The sequence below is a fragment of the Thalassophryne amazonica genome, chromosome 18 (assembly GCF_902500255.1).
Source record: "Thalassophryne amazonica chromosome 18, fThaAma1.1, whole genome shotgun sequence".
Lineage (NCBI taxonomy): Eukaryota > Metazoa > Chordata > Actinopteri > Batrachoidiformes > Batrachoididae > Thalassophryne > Thalassophryne amazonica.
In genome coordinates this window covers 54,568,275-54,587,072 of record NC_047120.1, presented here as the reverse complement: position 1 = coordinate 54,587,072, position 18,798 = coordinate 54,568,275, and the positions used below count along the sequence as shown (strand labels likewise).

Sequence of the window (18,798 nt, the reverse complement as noted above, 5' to 3'; positions counted from 1 at the left end):
CAGCGCCCCGTCATGTACGCATCAGACGCTAGCCGGGTGGCTTATGTTATTAATTTGCTTCGAGGAAAGGCACGCGCATGGGCTACGGCGCTTTGGGAGCAGAATTCACGGCTCCTAACGTCTTATACTGGGTTCGTACGGGAATTCAAACAAGTGTTTGATCATCCCAACAGAGGCGAGACCGCTTCGAACGTGCTGCTGTCGATGAGACAGGGGCGCCGTAGCGCAGCCGAGTATGCAGTCGACTTCCGCATCGCGGCAGCGAGGTCCGGCTGGAATAACGTTGCGCTCCGCGCCGCCTTTGTAAATGGACTGTCCCCGGTCCTTAAGGAGCACCTACTGGCCAAGGATGAACCGCGGGAATTCGACGGGCTGATCGATTTGGTTATACGTTTAGACAACCGTTTAAACGAGCATCATCGGGAGCAGGCCGGGGGGCGTGACCGGGCACGAGCCGTCCCTCCCCCTTCCGGTTCCGACAAGGTGACGTCGTCCCCACGCTTCACTGCCAGAGAGCTCCGTGTGGCTACGGCTCCCCCTGCTGAGGAGGCTAGGGACACGAGCAGGGCCAAATTAAGATCAAAAATCAGACAAAGGAGGCTGGCCCGCGGGGAGTGTTTTGTCTGCGGCTCTTGCGAGCACATGCAGAAGGACTGCCCTAAAACGGTGAATCTACAACGCCCGTCCTTAGAAACTGGGCTAAGGGTGGGTCATAACACGCACGCGGGAAAACCCCGCAAATCTGCACGAATCCCAGTAACAATCCTTTGTGGGGATTTAACCCTTCATGCCCCAGCACTGATAGACACAGGGTCTGAAGGGAATCTGCTGGACAGCAGATGGGTAAAGGAAGTAGGGCTCCCTCTGGTGGCTCTGCCGGCACCATTGCAGGTGCGAGCACTAGATGGCACCCTGCTTCCATTAATCACACATCAGACACAACCAGTGACTTTGGTTGTGTCTGGGAATCACAGGGAGGAGATAGTGTTCCATGTAACACCTTCTACCTCCCGAGTGATTTTGGGCTTTCCATGGATGGTGAAGCACAATCCCCGGATTGATTGGCCGTCTGGGGTTGTGACGCAGTGGAGCGAAACCTGCCACCGGGAGTGCTTAGGATCCTCGGTTCCTCCCGGCACCACGGCTAATGAGGAGGTCAAAGTTCCCCCCAATCTATCGGCGGTGCCAAGGGAGTACCACGATCTTGCTGACGTTTTCAGCAAAGATCTGGCACTCACTCTTCCCCCGCACCGACCGTATGATTGTGCCATCGATTTGGTCCCGGGCGAGTACCCGTCCAGTAGGTTGTACAACCTCTCACGTCCGGAACGCGAATCAATGGAGACCTACATCCGGGACTCCTTAGCTGCCGGGCTGATCCGGAACTCCACCTCCCCGATGGGTGCTGGTTTCTTTTTTGTGGGCAAGAAAGACGGCGGACTCCGTCCATGCATTGATTACAGAGGGCTGAACGAGATCACGGTTCGCAACCGATACCCGTTACCTCTGTTGGATTCAGTGTTCACGCCCCTGCATGGAGCCCAAATTTTCACAAAATTGGATCTTAGAAACGCGTACCACCTGGTTCGGGTCCGGAAGGGAGACGAATGGAAGACGGCATTCAACACCCCGTTAGGTCATTTTGAGTACCTGGTCATGCCGTTCGGCCTCACTAATGCCCCCGCAACGTTCCAAGCTTTGGTAAATGACGTCTTGCGGGACTTCCTGCATCGGTTCGTCTTCGTATATCTGGACGATATACTCATCTTTTCCCCGGACCCTGAGACCCATGTCCAGCATGTACGTCAGGTCCTACAGCGGTTGTTGGAGAACCGGCTGTTTGTGAAGGGCGAGAAGTGCGAGTTCCACCGCACTTCTTTGTCCTTCCTGGGGTTCATCATCTCCTCCAACTCCGTCGCCCCTGATCCGGCTAAGGTTGCGGCGGTGAGAGATTGGCCCCAACCGATAAGCCGCAGGAAACTACAGCAGTTCCTAGGCTTTGCAAATTTCTACAGGAGGTTCATTAAAGGTTACAGTCAGGTAGTTAGCCCCCTGACTGCCCTGACCTCCACCAAGGTCCCCTTCGCCTGGTCGGATCGGTGCGAAGCCGCGTTCCAGGAGTTGAAACGTCGGTTCTCGACTGCACCAGTTCTGGTGCAGCCTGATCCTGATCGCCAGTACATAGTAGAAGTGGACGCCTCTGACTCAGGGATAGGAGCCGTGCTGTCCCAGAGCGTGGAGGCTGATAAAGTCCTCCATCCTTGTGCCTTTTATTCCCGCAGGTTGACCCCAGCTGAACGGAACTATGACGTCGGCAATCGGGAACTTCTTGCGGTGAAGGAGGCTCTTGAAGAGTGGAGACACCTGCTGGAGGGGGCATCGTTGCCCTTCACGGTTTTCACGGACCATCGGAACCTGGAGTACATCCGGACCGCCAAGCGGCTGAACCCCAGGCAAGCCCGCTGGTCTCTGTTCTTCGGGCGCTTTGACTTCCAGATCACGTATCGCCCCGGGACCAAGAACCAAAAACCAGATGCATTGTCCCGGGTGCACGAAGAAGAAGCCAAAGCGGGGCTGTCGAACCCCACCGAGACCATCATCCCCGAGTCCACTGTCGTGGCCACCCTCACCTGGGACGTGGAGAAGACCGTCCGGGAGGCCCTGACAAGGAGCCCGGACCCGGGGACTGGCCCCAAGAACAGACTGTACGTCCCACCAGAGGCAAGAGCTGCCGTATTGGACTTCTGTCACGGGTCCAAGCTCTCCTGTCATCCCGGAGTGCGTAGGACCGTGGCAGTAGTCCAGCAGCACTTCTGGTGGGCGTCCCTGGAAACCGACGTCCGGGACTACGTCCAGGCCTGTACCATCTGCGCCAGGGGCAAGGCAGACCATCGGAGGACGACGGGACTCCTCCAACCCCTGCCAGTGCCTCATCGCCCCTGGTCTCACATCGGCCTGGACTTCATCACGGGCCTCCCGCCGTCCCAGGGCAACACCGTGATTCTCACGATAGTGGACCGGTTCTCCAAGGCGGCCCACTTCGTGGCCCTCCCGAAGCTCCCGACGGCCCAGGAGACGGCTGACCTCCTGGTCCACCACGTCATGCGGCTGCATGGGATACCATCGGACATCGTTTCAGATCGTGGTCCCCAGTTCTCTTCACAGGTGTGGAAGAGTTTCTGTAAGGAGCTGGGGGCCACCGTGAGTCTCTCGTCCGGGTACCACCCCCAGACCAACGGCCAGGCAGAGCGGGCTAACCAGGAGTTGGAACAGGCCCTTCGCTGCGTCACCTCCGCGCACCCGGCGGCCTGGAGTCACCATCTGGCCTGGATCGAGTATGCCCATAACAGCCAAATCTCGTCTGCTACCGGCCTCTCCCCTTTTGAGGCATGTTTGGGGTTCCAGCCCCCATTGTTCCCGCTGGTGGAGGGAGAGGTCGGTGTGCCCTCGGTCCAGGCCCACCTCAGGAGGTGCCGCCGGGTGTGGCGGACCGCCCGCTCTGCCCTATTAAAGGCCCGGACGAGGGCCAAAACCCATGCGGACCGCCGACGTTCCCCGGCCCCCACATACCAGCCCGGGCAGGAGGTGTGGCTGTCAACAAAGGACATCCCCCTCTGTGTGGACTCACCCAAATTAAAGGACAGATACATCGGCCCATTCCCCATCCTCAAGATCATCAACCCGGCCGCAGTGAAGCTCCGACTCCCGGCTTCACTGCGGGTCCACCCTGTTTTCCACGTGTCCCGTATCAAGCCACACCACACCTCGCCCCTCTGTGCACCTGGCCCTACGCCGCCTCCTGCCCGGCTCATCGACGGGGAGCCTGCTTGGACGGTCTGCAGGCTCCTGGACGTCCGTCGTAAGGGCCGGGGGTTCCAATATCTGGTGGACTGGGAGGGGTATGGACCTGAGGAACGCTCCTGGGTGAAGAGGAGCTTCATCCTGGACCCGGCCCTCCTGGCCGATTTCTACAGACGACACCCGGACAAGCCTGGTCGGGCGCCAGGAGGCGCCCGTTGAGGGGGGGGTCCTGTTGTGTGGGCCGCTGAAGAGGAGGTACTGCTGGCCCACTACCACCAGAGGGCGCCCTGCTTGGAGTGCGGGCTCCAAGCACAAGAGGGCGCCAGACCCAGAGGAGGTGACAGCTGTCACTCATTACTCCAGCTGTCACTCATCTACACCACCATATAAGCCGGACTGCAACTCCACCTCCCCGCCGAGAAATCGACTACCAGTACTAAGGTAATTTCTCTGCTGACTGACACATTGTGTAACCAACTGAACTTCTGTTGCAGCCGTTTTCCTGAAGTGTTTCCTTGTCTGGAGGATTGGCGTTTTGGTGTGACAGTGACGGCTTCACCTCGCACCCCGTCCCAGACAAGTGGTTGATCAGGAGCTGCACGAGTGTGTGTGATTTGGAGGTGGAGGTGCTCCCTCCTAACGGTGTCTGGACTGTTAATTACTGAGTGTGCGGACTCACACTCACACATTATCTTTCTGTTTTCTGCCAGCAGTACCAGGGTCGACAGCCGAAGACAGAGGCCACCTGGGGACTCGGGACTTGGCGACTCCGGTGTTCTTCAGGCCGTTGGTGGTGGAGGCCGTGTGGGACGCGGCTTCTCTCTCGTCGGGCGTCTTCTATCTTCGAGCCTGCCCACACGTCACCTGGTGTTTATTGACTGTGAACATTAAGACACGTTTCGTTGTGTAATATCACAACATTAAATTGTTACCTTTTGGCTTACTCATTGTCCGTTCATTTGCGCCCCCTGTTGTGGGTCCGTGCTACGACACCTTCCCAACAAAACCGACCTGTTATGGTCTTCTGAAACAGTTGATATACGTATTTTATCACTTAAAAACAGGACCGATGCTAATGTGTTAGCATGCCTATGGCGTTTTCAATGTTAAAGTTAACATTAAGCTGAGCCATTATCAAGCCTCCCTCCCCAGCACGCAAAGGATTCTGGGATACTCTAAAACCGTGAATAAATCAGCCAAAGATGTTTGGTTGCTGAAGCCAAACATCTCCTGACTCATAACATCGGCAAAATTAATTAATTCTTTGTGATTAGGACGGAATGGAAGGGGAAGCAGTGCTACGCTAGTGTTTCACTCCTCAAACAGATTAGGTTAATACGGCTGCATCATCTCTGTGCGTGCATGTATATAGACAGATGCACAGATGGCAGTTTTGGTCATCTTGTCTTGGGACAGATGCAGCCCTCCCTCACGGTGCCTGCTGGCTTCACTATAAAGTCCCTCCTGGAATTCCTCCAGGGCTTCTCTTCTAATTGTATGCATCTGTCCAATACAAATGCTAATGCTAACAACAGGCCTTCTGCTTTCACCGAGGAAAGAGTTACTGGATCGCTGGTGTGTCCACCCGGAGGATCCGTTTTCTGTTTTTGATTGGATTTGGAGATTTGTGGGTTTGAATCAAGCTTTTTAGGAGTGTGTTGGAGGGGAGGCGGGAGGGGGATTCCTAGAAAGCAGTTGTCTCCTTGAAATTATGGACACCCCGCCAACAAAAACAAAGAAGGGCGCTGATATTTCTGAAGGCGGGAGCAGCTGCTAGAAGCCACTTGGAGCCCCTCTGCCCTCGTGGCCACAATTTGTGAAGACAGATGAAAGCGGCATTCAGATGAGGCTTCCTGCCGTCATACTAATTGGCTGCTTAATGGCCTTGTTGTCCTTGTAGGGGACCGGGAGCCTCAGTGGAGGGTAATAAGATGGCCACCACAAGAACTCCTTGCCTAAAGAGGTACACTTTTATTCTCTGTGGATGTTTTAGTGGTACTCACACAAACAGGATCTGCCATCCATGACAACAGTTGTTCTGTCCTACTCGCCCCTTCGCCATCTGGTGCGTGGAATCACGTGGCACAGTGTGACAACACTCAGTGTGGAACTGGGCAGTGTTGGTATTGGCTGCCTTGGCAAGTGTGCAATATGCGCCCGTAGCATGCACCATGACGTGGTGGCGAGTTGCCCTCTATTACACATGCATGCATGTGCCGGGCCACTGGCAAATAACCTGCCTGGCACAGGAAATTAAAAAACTGACGTAGCCGACATGAAACCTACAGCGACTAAGGTGTGTGCACACAAAACCGCTAGACCTCAATACCACATTGTAACATACAGCTGCAGCAGCTTCAACATTCTGAAACTCATTGTCAACCTCACCTTTTTTTGTCATACTGCAGTGTGCAACAAATATCTAAATCCTTGCTTGTGCATGTGTTTTTTGAGAATAAATGTTCAGTGCATTTTCAGTGACCATACAAATCCGCAAAACACATGCAACGTATATATACAGTGTAGAACAGACGGGTTTTGATGCTGAGAAGACCACACTGACTTTAGGCTCCAGGCAAGTCTGCTTTCAATTATACTCCATAATCTACATGGTTTGGGTGTTTGCTGCTGTAAATATGTGTTTTGCTACATTATACGTTCCCTAATGGATAAATGATTATGTGACAGCGGCTGTGGCCTGGATGGTGAGAGTTACACCACCTTAACAAGTATTATTAGTAGTAAATCAAGTTTCTACAGCACTTTAATTGTGGCAAAGACACATTACAGCACAAATAAAGCAGAAAATTAAAGCTGAAAAACCTAAATGTGTGTACATCCGGCACATTATAGCAATCTGAGTCCGGTGCATGAAATACATCTTTGACTCTTTAAACTTTTGCTTCATTGTGCCTGTTAAACTTGCAAAAATTTACAATCATGTTTAGCCATAACTCTGCCCTTCATATAACCTCTCATCGAAACCAGTCATAGCCAAACAATTATGTCCCTCTGCAGTCCAGGCCAGTCAAATTTAAGAACATTCCAAAAGGTTCTTTTTTGGGGAAACTTGTTTAAATATTCTGCTGTCAGTAAAGTGACAGTGTGTAGAATTTAGTGTCATCTAGTGGTGAGGTTGCATATTGCATTATGTCATGCCAGTCATGATTTTGATTCGCCTTCATTTTTTAGCTTTTTTTTGGCGATGGTGATTCATGCTCTTTTGTCTTATTTTATGATAAGCAATATGTGTAATCCTTCATTTCACAAAAAATGAGGGTTCCCAAACTTGTTAACCTGCACAAGCAGCCAACAGACAGCGATTAAGGGGAGCGACAACCTGTGTTTTTTTTTTTCAGTCTGGGCTACTGTATCAACAGGGTGGCCTCCATGATGGTGACCAGTCCCGTATAAGTATGAAAGGCTCATTGTATGCAAATTTATACACTAATGAACGGGTGGTTGTGAATGCTGTATTCCATCGACAGCGTGATCCAGCATGCAGGTGCCTCAATGTTAAGACAACAACAGCTGGAAAAGGCCAAGAGGATGCCCGTGTTTCACTGTGACACACAGACCGTGTGGTTGGCATCCAGGACCCAAGGAGGGTTCTGTAGTGTGGGCAATGTGCGGCAGCAGTGTTCTAAAGTCAGACCTGACCTGTAACTTACTCTTTCAAACCAGATATTCCACAGTGCATGCCCTCACTTCAATACCTTGTGACCTGTAGGTGGCAGTGTAGTGCAAGTCCAAATTTCATGCACAAATGGTAGCAGAAGAAGAAACCACCACTTTTTCAACTACTGTGCCAGTCACTCCAAGTTGCTCTTGCTTCTCATGTTTTTTTCTGTCTCTGTCAGGCAAACCCATCCTAAACCTCCCAGACAATGAGTCCAGTCAACAGGATGAGGCCGTCCCACATTAAATGAGGGTAGACATGTTTTGGGTCCATCTGTGCCAAGAGATTTGGCTCAATTTGATGTTGAGTAAACTTCTTGACTAGTTGAAAATAATCTAACGATCCTAATCCATGGGACACCGTTCTATTACGATCCCCCACAATCCAGAAAAAGTACAAAAACGGGAGGAAAGGACTTAAGCTGCCTTCACACGTTCACAAATTTGATCCCCGCGCTGGCACGCAATTTAGCATGCCAATGCATAAAGTCGCTGTAAACTGTCCGTGAACTGTTATGTGTGCCAGTGCGCAAAGAAAATGTTAAAATGTTCAAACTTTCTGGCACGCATAAATTTCATGCCACTTGCGTGAACTAGCCGTGAACATTGCACAACCTATTCACAAACACTGCATGTCGATGCGTATCATTGCGCACAGGCCCTGTATACAACACTTTATGACAAGTTTACTCATTGGCATGGAAGATCGCGTGCCGGTGCAGGCATCAAATTTGTGCACGTGTTAAGGTGGCTCTTCAAGCATATCATCTGATGACACACATTGACACAAGGAATTGCACGCCATTGTGGAGCCAAAATTCATGCAAGTGTCAAGGTGGCTTTACTCCGGCATGCATCCTATCAGTTTGGCTTATAAAGCGCATACCTGGCAACCTGCTTGAAAACTAACGTAAAGTAAAGCATTCTCATCCAGAGCCGCAACAAATGTTGATTTTGCTTCAAATTTTTACCCAGATCTACCACAATCGAACAAGTTTCAAGCTGTACTCACTAGGACTATCCCGTTTAAAGATGTCTGAAGATGATTTAAGGTGTTAAGATTACGAACACCCGTAAGTGACGTAATGATGACAATTTTGCGAATCGGGATAAAATTTTTAAACAGCTCAAATATTTCACCCTGATTTCAAAACTGGTGCCAACGTTGGCCGTAACTACCAAGTTTGTTAAAGATTGACAAATGATGGCTCAAGATGCTTCTAAACATGCCTCGATTTGCTATTCGGGATGAAACGGGAAGGAACTGCTCTCTGTGGCATAGGGGTATAATACTTTATAAGGCATATACCGAACTGTTGTGTTCATGCACGATGACTCACTGATGCAAGGGGCTACAGGTGATCGGCTCTGTTGGTAGCCTTTGGCACAGCGGTTGCAGGTGATGCCGGTGACACCGTCCTTGCAGGGGCATTGTCCTGTGGTCTGGTTGCACGTCTTGCCTGCTGCACCCACAGGATGGCAGTCACAGGCTGAGGAGGTGTGACGGGGGATGGAAGGATTGTGATGACAGCAAGAAAGCAAAACACAGAGACATGAAGAGAGAGATATTAGATACTATTTCATTTGTATGTTAGTAGTGTTTGCATTAATTCACAGGTATTGATAGCTTGGTGATGTTAGCTACACTGATGGTGCCATGGTTACTGAGGCAATATGGCGGTCATAGATTTTAATACCCACAACCAAGCATTCCATAAGACAACCACCACCCAGTCCACAAAATTATGTGCCGATCAAACACCCAAAACAAAGTTAGCCTGTTAGCCTTAGCTTGCTTGATAACTGAGATGGGGGTGTGATCAGGCTTCATTTGACCTGTCCAGATCATGCCGGTCCTGCCGTGTTCCACCTCTTTACCATTTATAGATTGGTCAGGAGTTAGGTCAATTCAGAATGCCCTGTTTGAGCTTCAAACCTGCTCTTCAGAAAGCCTACGGCTGACGTCACAGAGAGTTTGTCCACCATATACACAGTCTAAAGGACTAAGACAGAAAAGGAAAGACCACAATCGTGGGCAACGTAGATGTAACTAAACGAACCAGAAAAGCTCTGTTGTCCCCTCTGATTGTTTCCACTCTCTTAAATAATGTCTGGTGATAGATGCAAGGCTCTTTCCTCACTTTCCAAAAATTCAGTGGATGCCCTGCAAACAGCATCAAGCGATGTTCCGGTCACGTTGCTCTGACAGCAGTTTTATGAGCTTTGCTGATTGTAGGCAGAGGAGCTCTACAATATGTGCCTTTAAGACCTGATGTTTGTCTGAAGCCCATTAATAGAGTTTTAGTACGTTACAGGATGAGCGAGAGAGGCAAACGGATAGAAAGCAACATACTGGAAGCACAGCGCTCTACGACAGCCAAATCACATCATGTGATGGACTCAATCAGCCAAACTATGGCTAATTCCATTGCTACTCTAAGGTGATTGGCCTGTGCCAGTTTCCACCAAACTGCCCTTAAGGGTTTTATTTTGGCAAAAGTTCAAGGTCATTGTCATCATTATTTCCAAACTTGATGTTTATGACATTCAACTCCAGAATTGGTCTTGAAGAGTTTATTTTGGCAAAGGTCAAGGACATTAGGGTCAAAAGTGAAAATTACAATTTTCACTCCAATTTGCACCAAATTGTGGTTAGCAATTCCAAATTTGGTCAAATTTGCCAAAGGTCAATCCTGGGATCCAGGGTTTTTTGTTTTTTTGTTTGTTTGTTTTGCTGACTTTTAAAACTTGGTATGTCAATGAAGGCTGACCCTGAAGTTGCCTTTAATAGTTAATTTTGCCAACGTTCAACGAATTTGGTTTTGAACCCATTTGGCCCACATGTGCTACACACTTTACTGAATTCCACAACTGCCTTGGCAAGATCAGCCAGAGGTCAATCATTTGGGTGAAGGTCAAGATAACTGGAGTCAAATCTCTTTAATGTTTTCATGTCTATGGGTACTATTGCTAGTTTGTATAATAAATGTAAGACACCAGTCACATAGCAACTAGAATCTTCACAAAAAATACAAAACATACAAAACAAACAGGCCTGAAATGCAACAGGAATGTTTGCATTCCCTCCTACAGTTTTATTTTAATTCAAGAAAACAGGCACAGGCTAGTGCAAAACTGCTAAACCAAACTTTAGAGTGACTAAGCTGCAATGTGATAGCTCTAATTGTGCAGTATTATCAAGAAAAGACAAGAATGGCCAAAATGACACTGTGGGGGAAAAACCCAGTAACCCAACAGTATGCTGTAGGTGTTTCCAGCAAAAGACAGCTGCTAACATGCCACAGTTTCAACCCAACACTTGGCGGAACTGTGAATGTGTTTATTTGTGCCGGACATATTTTTCTCCTTCAACAACTAAAAAAATACCAGAGGACCGTGGCACCTGTTGGCGGGGTGAAGAGAGGGTTTAAATGGCCAAACCTGACCCCAGAATGATCGTTGTGTCTGGGGTGGGATTAACTAAAGCTCAGATCTCCAGAAATATGTTGACCTCTTCCAGGAAGGCGGTGGAGTGCACAAGTGCCAAAATTACTCCAGGGTGGTTGAAGTTGTAAATCTGATGTTTCAGCGTCTGTGCAAAATCCAGACGATTTAACTCGGGCAGGTTCCACTGGGAAATTCACGCTTTGATGACACTGGGTGAGAGAGATTGTGACTAAGCTGAAAGGGATCTGCACATAGCGGGGTATGACTAATACGGTGGGGTCAAACGTCAGAAGTCAAGTCTGTCTCCTGTGACTCCAGTCGCTCTGTCAAGCTTGTAACTAACATGCACACTTATGCTGCAAACCCCCATTCATTAGCCAGAGCCAGACCTCCTGCCCATTTTTCCAGGTGTTATTATACGTTGCATGCACCACTTGCCATTTCTGGTACTCACGGAGTTTGTGCTTTTAGATGTGCTAATGAAACCCAGTTGATTGGTGCGCTAACACTGAAATAGAGCTCAGAATTTAAAGACAGACAAACCTATCTGCAGCGGTGGGCACACCTAACTGAAAAGTTAGCTTCAATAACCACTGATCCGCTAACTGAAAAGTTAAGTTTTATGACACTAAACCAATAAACCGCTAAAAAAATTAGCGTAAGTTACCGCTAATGCTAACCACTAACTTTTAATATTGACTCGGTTGCGGCCACATCGGATTACACTGTCGGCACCAGTTTTGAGTTTAAGCGCTGCAGGGGCTGCTGGGTAAATTCATTCCCACGATCACAAACACAAAACGAATAAAAAATAAAACCCCAAACACTGACATCATCTTTGTCAAAAGCAGCAAATCACAGCATTAGAAGTCACAGTTTATAGCTATATTATATATTTATAAACCGTTAACGGAGTTACCCCTCACCCGTCGCGTTGAGCTTCCCTACCAAAGAAAACCCACCTAAGTTTTGTCTTTACAGCAATATATACAGCAATAAGTGTCTTTTCACTTTAAAAAAGTAAAGATTTGCATGTACACGCTGTCTTTAAAGCAGACACACTAAATGTCCAATTTACGCAACGGCAGCTCATCTCGACAGAACACCGACCTGACTGCTGCAGACACACAACAGACAGGAACATGTATGACTGTTAAAATGTACTCATTTTACCAGCAAAAAAATGTCAGCAACCTGAAAGTTAGCAGAACTAAATTTAGCATTTAACTTTGCCCACCACTGTCTGTCTGTGCCTCTGATGTTGCATCACAGTCAGCATGTCACAAAGATAAAAGTTAAGCCTTTATATTATTATTTGAAATGCCACAATATCGGCAGCAGAAGTTAAAATATTTGTTTTTTGCAAAAATTTAAATTATAGCATTGAAAAGTTCAATTTTTTTGAGATTTCATGAGGCTTCAAAGTGCACTCGTGCAAAATGTTGATCCATCAAGGAGGTAGGAAGTCACTATTGTCTCGGCCTCAGTAATTTCTGGTCTTCTAGTCCAGTCTTGCCAAAATTGAAGTATTCAGTGGCAGAGTCTATACAAGCTCACTACGCCAAATTTCAGTCTGATCCGTTGAGGGACGGCCAAGAAATGTCAATGTTGAAAACACACAAAAGTGTAAAGCTTTTACCTTTGGTTATATTTTGAGCCATGTCATTTTCACTACACTCTGTGCCATCAGAGGTTGTCACATTCGTTCGAAGAAAAAGTAGTAGCAGTTGTCATGTTCAGGCTGTCAGGCCCACAATAAGATAAGATAAAATTTATTATCCGAATGAAATTATTTTGCCAAAGTACCGAACAGTAAACAGTGAACATTTTTTCCTTTTTTTTAATTCAATAGGTACAACAAATTTATGCGAAATGACTGAAGACATTTTCACAAGATGTTCACGAATATTGCACATAACTGAGTAGCTGAATAACTCTATTCGTTATGCATTCATCCTGCAGAAGGGGGAGGAATTATACAGTCTGATTGCCACAGAATGTGGCATTCTGTGGTGCACCTTGTTGATCTTAGTCTATGGCTGAAGGTGCTCTGACAGGACATCAGTGAGGTGTTGTCCTGGATGCTGCGCAGTTTCCTCAACATCCTCCTCTCTGACACCACCAACTCCAATTCCACTGGTTCAATCAATTCAATCAATTTTATTTATATAGCGCCAAATCACAACAAACAGTTGCCCCAAGGCGCTTTATATTGTAAGGCAAGGCCATACAATAATTACGTAAAAACCCCAATGGTCAAAACGACCCCCTGTGAGCAAGCACTTGGCGACAGTGGGAAGGAAATCTCCCTTTTAACAGGAAGAAACCTCCAGCAGAACCAGGCTCAGGGAGGGGCAGTCTTCTGCTGGGACTGGTTGGGGCTGAGGGAGAGAACCAGGAAAAAGACATGCTGTGGAGGGGAGCAGAGATCAATCACTAATGATTAAATGCAGAGTGGTGCATACAGAGCAAAAAGAGAAAGAAACACTCAGTGCATCATGGGAACCCCCCAGCAGTCTAAGTCTATAGCAGCATAACTAAGGGATGGTTCAGGGTCACCTGATCCAGCCCTAACTATAAGCTTTAGCAAAAAGGAAAGTTTTAAGCATAATCTTAAAAGTAGAGAGGGTGTCTGTCTCCCTAATCCGAATTGGGAGCTGGTTCCACAGGAGAGGAGCCTGAAAGCTGAAGACTCTGCCTCCCATTCTACTCTTACAAACCCTAGGAACTACAAGTAAGCCTGCAGTCTGAGAGCGAAGCGCTCTATTGGGGTGATATGGTACTATGAGGTCCCTAAGATAAGAAGGGACCTGATTATTCAAAACCTTATAAGTAAGAAGAAGAATTTTAAATTCTATTCTAGAATTAACAGGAAGCCAATGAAGAGAGGCCAATATGGGTGAGATATGCTCTCTCCTTCTAGTCCCGTCAGTACTCTAGCTGCAGCATTTTGAATTAACTGAAGGCTTTTCAGGGAACTTTTAGGACAACCTGATAATAATGAATTACAATAGTCCAGCCTAGAGGAAATAAATGCATGAATTAGTTTTTCAGCATCACTCTGAGACAAGACCTTTCTAATTTTAGAGATATTGCGTAAATGCAAAAAAGCAGTCTTACATATTTGTTTAATATGTGCTTTGAATGACATATCCTGATCAAAAATGACTCCAAGATTTCTCACAGTATTACTAGAGGTCAGGGTAATGCCATCCAGAGTAAGGATCTGGTTGTTCCCAGATTCCATAGAGGGCAATCAGAATGGAAGAAATAAAGTCCAGACTTTGTCTAGGGGTAGAAAGCCAGTCTGTTCTTGGGTTCAGTCATTTCTAGGCTTCCATTTCAATTTTGACAAAACTGAAGTATGCAGTGGCTACTTTCAAGACATGAGGATGGACTGGTTATCTGCCTGGATGAATGCCATCTAGGATCCAAGGAAGAACCATAGTGGACTGGGACAATGCAGATTTAAGAACACAGACAGGTAGTCTGAAACACACACCTGGAATCAAACCCCTTGGTTTATTGGTTGGAAGTACAACTCCTACCCCAAAGTTCTTGATTTACTATAAATCTCAGTTCTCTTAAATCAGTTCTAACAGTCTGCTCCATCACAATAAATAAAAACAGCCCAGAGAGCTCAAAAATGCTTAAAAAGAAGACCATATTAGTGTGGATAAAACACTTTACACATTCTGACGTATCCTATAAACATTTTGGGCTGTTAAGACAGCAGGATTTGTTGCCTTTGTCCATGTGGTTCATGTGGTCAGAACCCACAGATCAGATCTGAGTTTGCTGGAAGAAGCAGGATGGGGATAACTGGGGTGGGGGCGTGTCAATCTCCACCCACGGCACCCCACCTCAAACTGTTTTTCTGAAGTTTTATGTGCAGGGGCTTGGACCAGTTAAGAAGCAGTAAAAATGTCCTCAGATGTTGATGACTTTTCAAGCCTGTAGGACCGCAGATGTGACAGGCACCACACTGGGATTTGTAGTCCTTTGGCTCGTGTTTGCATAGATTAGGGTTCCTGTGTGCTAAAGTACTCAAGGTACCGCCCATTGCTTGCAGTTTCCAGTTTGTGACAGTTACCACATCTGGAGACGATGTTAAGGTTCTGTTCCTTGCGCCATAAGAGCAGGTTTCCACTCCAACATTGCTGCAGGTCAGCTGGCATTGCTTTTGGCTGATAGACCAAAAAGAACGCAGTTTTTGATGGAATGCCATGACGCCTGTGCAAGTTCTAGTAGTAAAATCTGGCCTTTAGTTAGAACAATGGTTTCCACAACTACAGTTCTGTGAGGTTATGATGAAAAAAATGAATTTTCTTCATAACATTCATTTGCTGCTACAGCTCAGGCACAGTTGGAATCCGAAACAGATTTTGCAGAGTATGACCACTTTAAGTGGTTTTTAACTGTATTACACCATGGATACACCAGTTTCAAATTCTTCTATCCCAGTTTAATGGGTTTTCAACCAGATAATATCCATTTTTGTTGGCCTATATGCTTTCACGTTGACTACGGTCTCATTTTTGTCAATGCACCTTGTGGTCAACAGAAACCAGCTGTAAATAAGCACTTGGATTCACATAAAACCTTTAGATTCAGAAGACCTCATGTTCTACTGCCAGGCTCTGTGAATTTGACTGACTGTTTTAATGTTTGTCACACTGTAAAGGTTGTGTGAACTGGTGAGCCGGAGTCCCACAGAGTTCACTTTGAATTGAGTACTTAGTACTAAACAAGGACGGCTGGGACAGAGTGCATGTGGGAGGTAAGTGGTGGTGATGCTGGAGGCGGGAGTGGGGTGGCTGGTGAATACGCCTTATTGTGAATAGCCACCCATCTACAAAGCTGGTCTGATTAGAAACAGGCACGGTCTATTCCTGCTCACAGATGCCGCACTGCCACCAGCCCTCCCCATTCAGTCCTGCCACCCCCCCCCCCCCCCCCTTAGAAAACACCTGTATTTTATTCTCATAACTACATTTGAGATTTGACACTTGCCCCTTTTAGCTACGGTCCACCTCTGACCTTTGTGTGACAGTGACACGTAGACACCGATACTGTACATGAAGGCAAGCAAAAATCAGAACTGAGAAGGAAAACTAGAGACAAAGAGAAAGAAAAGTCAAATTTATATATTGGCATATGTACTATGCAACAAGTTGAGTCCCTGCTATCTTTATCAAATAATACATTATAAAGCAGCTGGTGCATACTTAATATGCAAGCCAGTAACTGTGCAGTACACTCAACTATATAGTTGGTGGTAGCAGGTCTTCTAGGTCCTCCTACCAGGTCCTCATGTGATTTTGTATTGTTTTGCTTTTAATACATTTGCAAAAAACAAAAAATACTTTTTTCATGTTGTCATTATGGGGTGTTGTGAGTACAATTTTCAGGAAAAAAATTAATTTACTCCATTTTGGAATAAGACTGTATCATAACAAAATGTGGAAAATTTGAAGCACTGTGAAAACTTTCTGGATGCACAGTATATTATGAGGTTCTGACTTTGGCACATTTTGGGTGTCTTAACTGTTGACTGTGTTAAGTGATATTTCAGTGAGAGAGACTTTCCACTTACAGTCTCACTCAGTGACTGTCAATCACCCGAGAAGTGAAACTCTTCTGGTCATGGATGATTTTAGGCATCAACGGGTGTGGTTACAAGGACTACATCTGTCCCCACATTTCTGGCAACCATGGTAAAAATGCTTATGGTTCCTCTAAATAGTTGAGTTGCTGGATTCTGGTTGCAATGTCTTGAGGGACGCAACTTAACATGGTACTCCAACACTGGTGATGCTTATGAGATCAATCATGCTCTCATGCAGAGATGCTGGAGACTTCTGTAGAACTGTAGTATCTATTGAAGTACTCTGGTTATGAAGTCTGATCACAGACTTGTAGGTTCACAAAGGGTTCAGGTGAATTCCAGCAGACTTGTGTCCCAGACTTAATCCCTATGTCCCTAGACTTCAAGATCAGACTGTTTTGCAACATTTACCAGCTGATTGTTAGGTTGTCATGAGGATAAAATGGATTTTTGCATGTGAGTGAATGTACCAGAGATGGTGCTTTTAAAAGAAAAAAAGAGACAGAAACATTTCACAGAGGCCCAGTTTCTGGAAAAATTTGATGCAGCGCTGCTCCAGTCGTTCTGTCATTTTCCTTGAAATGAAAATCCGCCGAGCACACTACACATGTCCTCACAAAAAGGCTGCTTACCAGAAAATGATGCAATCGACAGGCGTGAAAAAGTTTATGCATGCGCACGAAGGTTCAAGGTTTGCTCATGCAAGCACACGTGATTCAAATCCATCAGGTTTTTGCAAAAAATAAAAAGGTCCGATACTTTTCTAACAGACCTCGTATATATATAAAGTTTCCAAAAATGTAAAAAAATTACATTGTCATTATGGGGTATTGTGTGTAGAATTTTGAAAAAAAAATTTAATTTGATCCATTTTGGAATAAGGGTGCAACGTAACAAAATGTGGAAAAAGTGAAGCGCTGTGAATTGCATGCAGTTTACAACTTGTCTTCTGTCACAATCAGAGTTTCAATGCAGTAAAAGGTCAACTCACTTACGTTTTCAGGCATATTGCCAACACACATTGGAGATTTTGCTATAGCATGATGAACAGTTCAACATCTCAGCCGCAACTAACACGGGCAGCCGTGGAAGAATGTCATGCCATTTCAGACCTCTTGGTGTAAAGTTACAGTTCGGGTCAGATGTATAAGGAAAACTAAGTTGAAGCCAGCAGGAGATTGCTGCCATGAAATTTCATTCATAAGATCTTCATGGCTAATGGCGTTGCCAGCTCTCGCCAGAGCTGAGGTTCCAAATTCTGCATTCATTAGGATGCACAGAAAAAAAAAAAAAGAAACGTGCCTCTGCTCATCATTTCAGTATTTTGCTGAGCAACAATACAGCAAACAAATATTGTTGCATGAAGTCCATCAAAATGACAAGTGCTTCCAGCATAATATCAGCCTGACGAATATTAACAATAAAGGGGAACACACATTTTCCCATGAGAAGTGCCTGGATCATCTGGTCTCACTGTGTACTATGTGGTTCACTGAAACTTTCAGTGAAGCAACCAAAAAAAGCTTCAGGCATCATATCAATTAATTTCTCTCAACTACACTTTTGCGAGTCAGACATGCAGCAGTATACAGTGGTGGGCACAGATAACCAAAAAATTAACTTCGATAACAGATAATCAGATAACTGAAAAGTTATCTTTGATAAAGATAAACCGATGAACCACCCAAAAATGTATCGGAAGTTACAGATAACCGATAAATTCCAGTATTGTCTCTGGTACATTTGCAACTACTAACAAGCTGAATTTGAGTTTAAACACCATGATTGCTTTTGGAAGCATAAAAAGCGACAAAAGACAGAAACACTGAGTCAGCACTTCTATGTTTGAACATACTGCCCCCTTGTGGAAGCTACACCCTGAGAACAATCACTAAGCCAGCTCTCTACTAATCACAATGCTCCGGTCAGGCGGAGGTCTTGAAAAATAAAGGCATCCTGACTTATGGTTTTGTGTGAATACTGATAGAATAACTCCATTAATGTCAATTCTGTCATTTGTACAAAATTAAAATATAACATATATCTTTAAATGTTGAATAATGCACTAATTCTGAGGTTTTGTAACAAACACGGACAGATCGCAAAGGATTCTGGGTAAAAGTGCCTCTGCTAAACACTGATTGGTTCAGTCATTCATTATGTAAACCAACACGCTAATGTGATGTGTGTCGTGTGTTGGTGTTTACAGATAAATGTGCTTTTGTAAATATTCCATTTTTTATTTGTAAAAACAGGCATTTTTA

At 46.1% G+C, this 18,798-nt stretch overlaps 1 protein-coding gene across 1 annotated transcript in view; it reads right to left on the bottom strand.

The window, feature by feature from the left end:
• Positions 1–18,798, bottom strand: part of ntn2 (netrin 2) — a 99,070-nt gene that overhangs the window by 20,317 nt on the left and 59,955 nt on the right. The window contains exon 4 of the mRNA XM_034194336.1: positions 8,820–8,969. Within this exon, the coding sequence (XP_034050227.1) occupies positions 8,820–8,969 (150 nt within the window). The remainder of the gene's footprint in view (positions 1–8,819; positions 8,970–18,798) is intronic.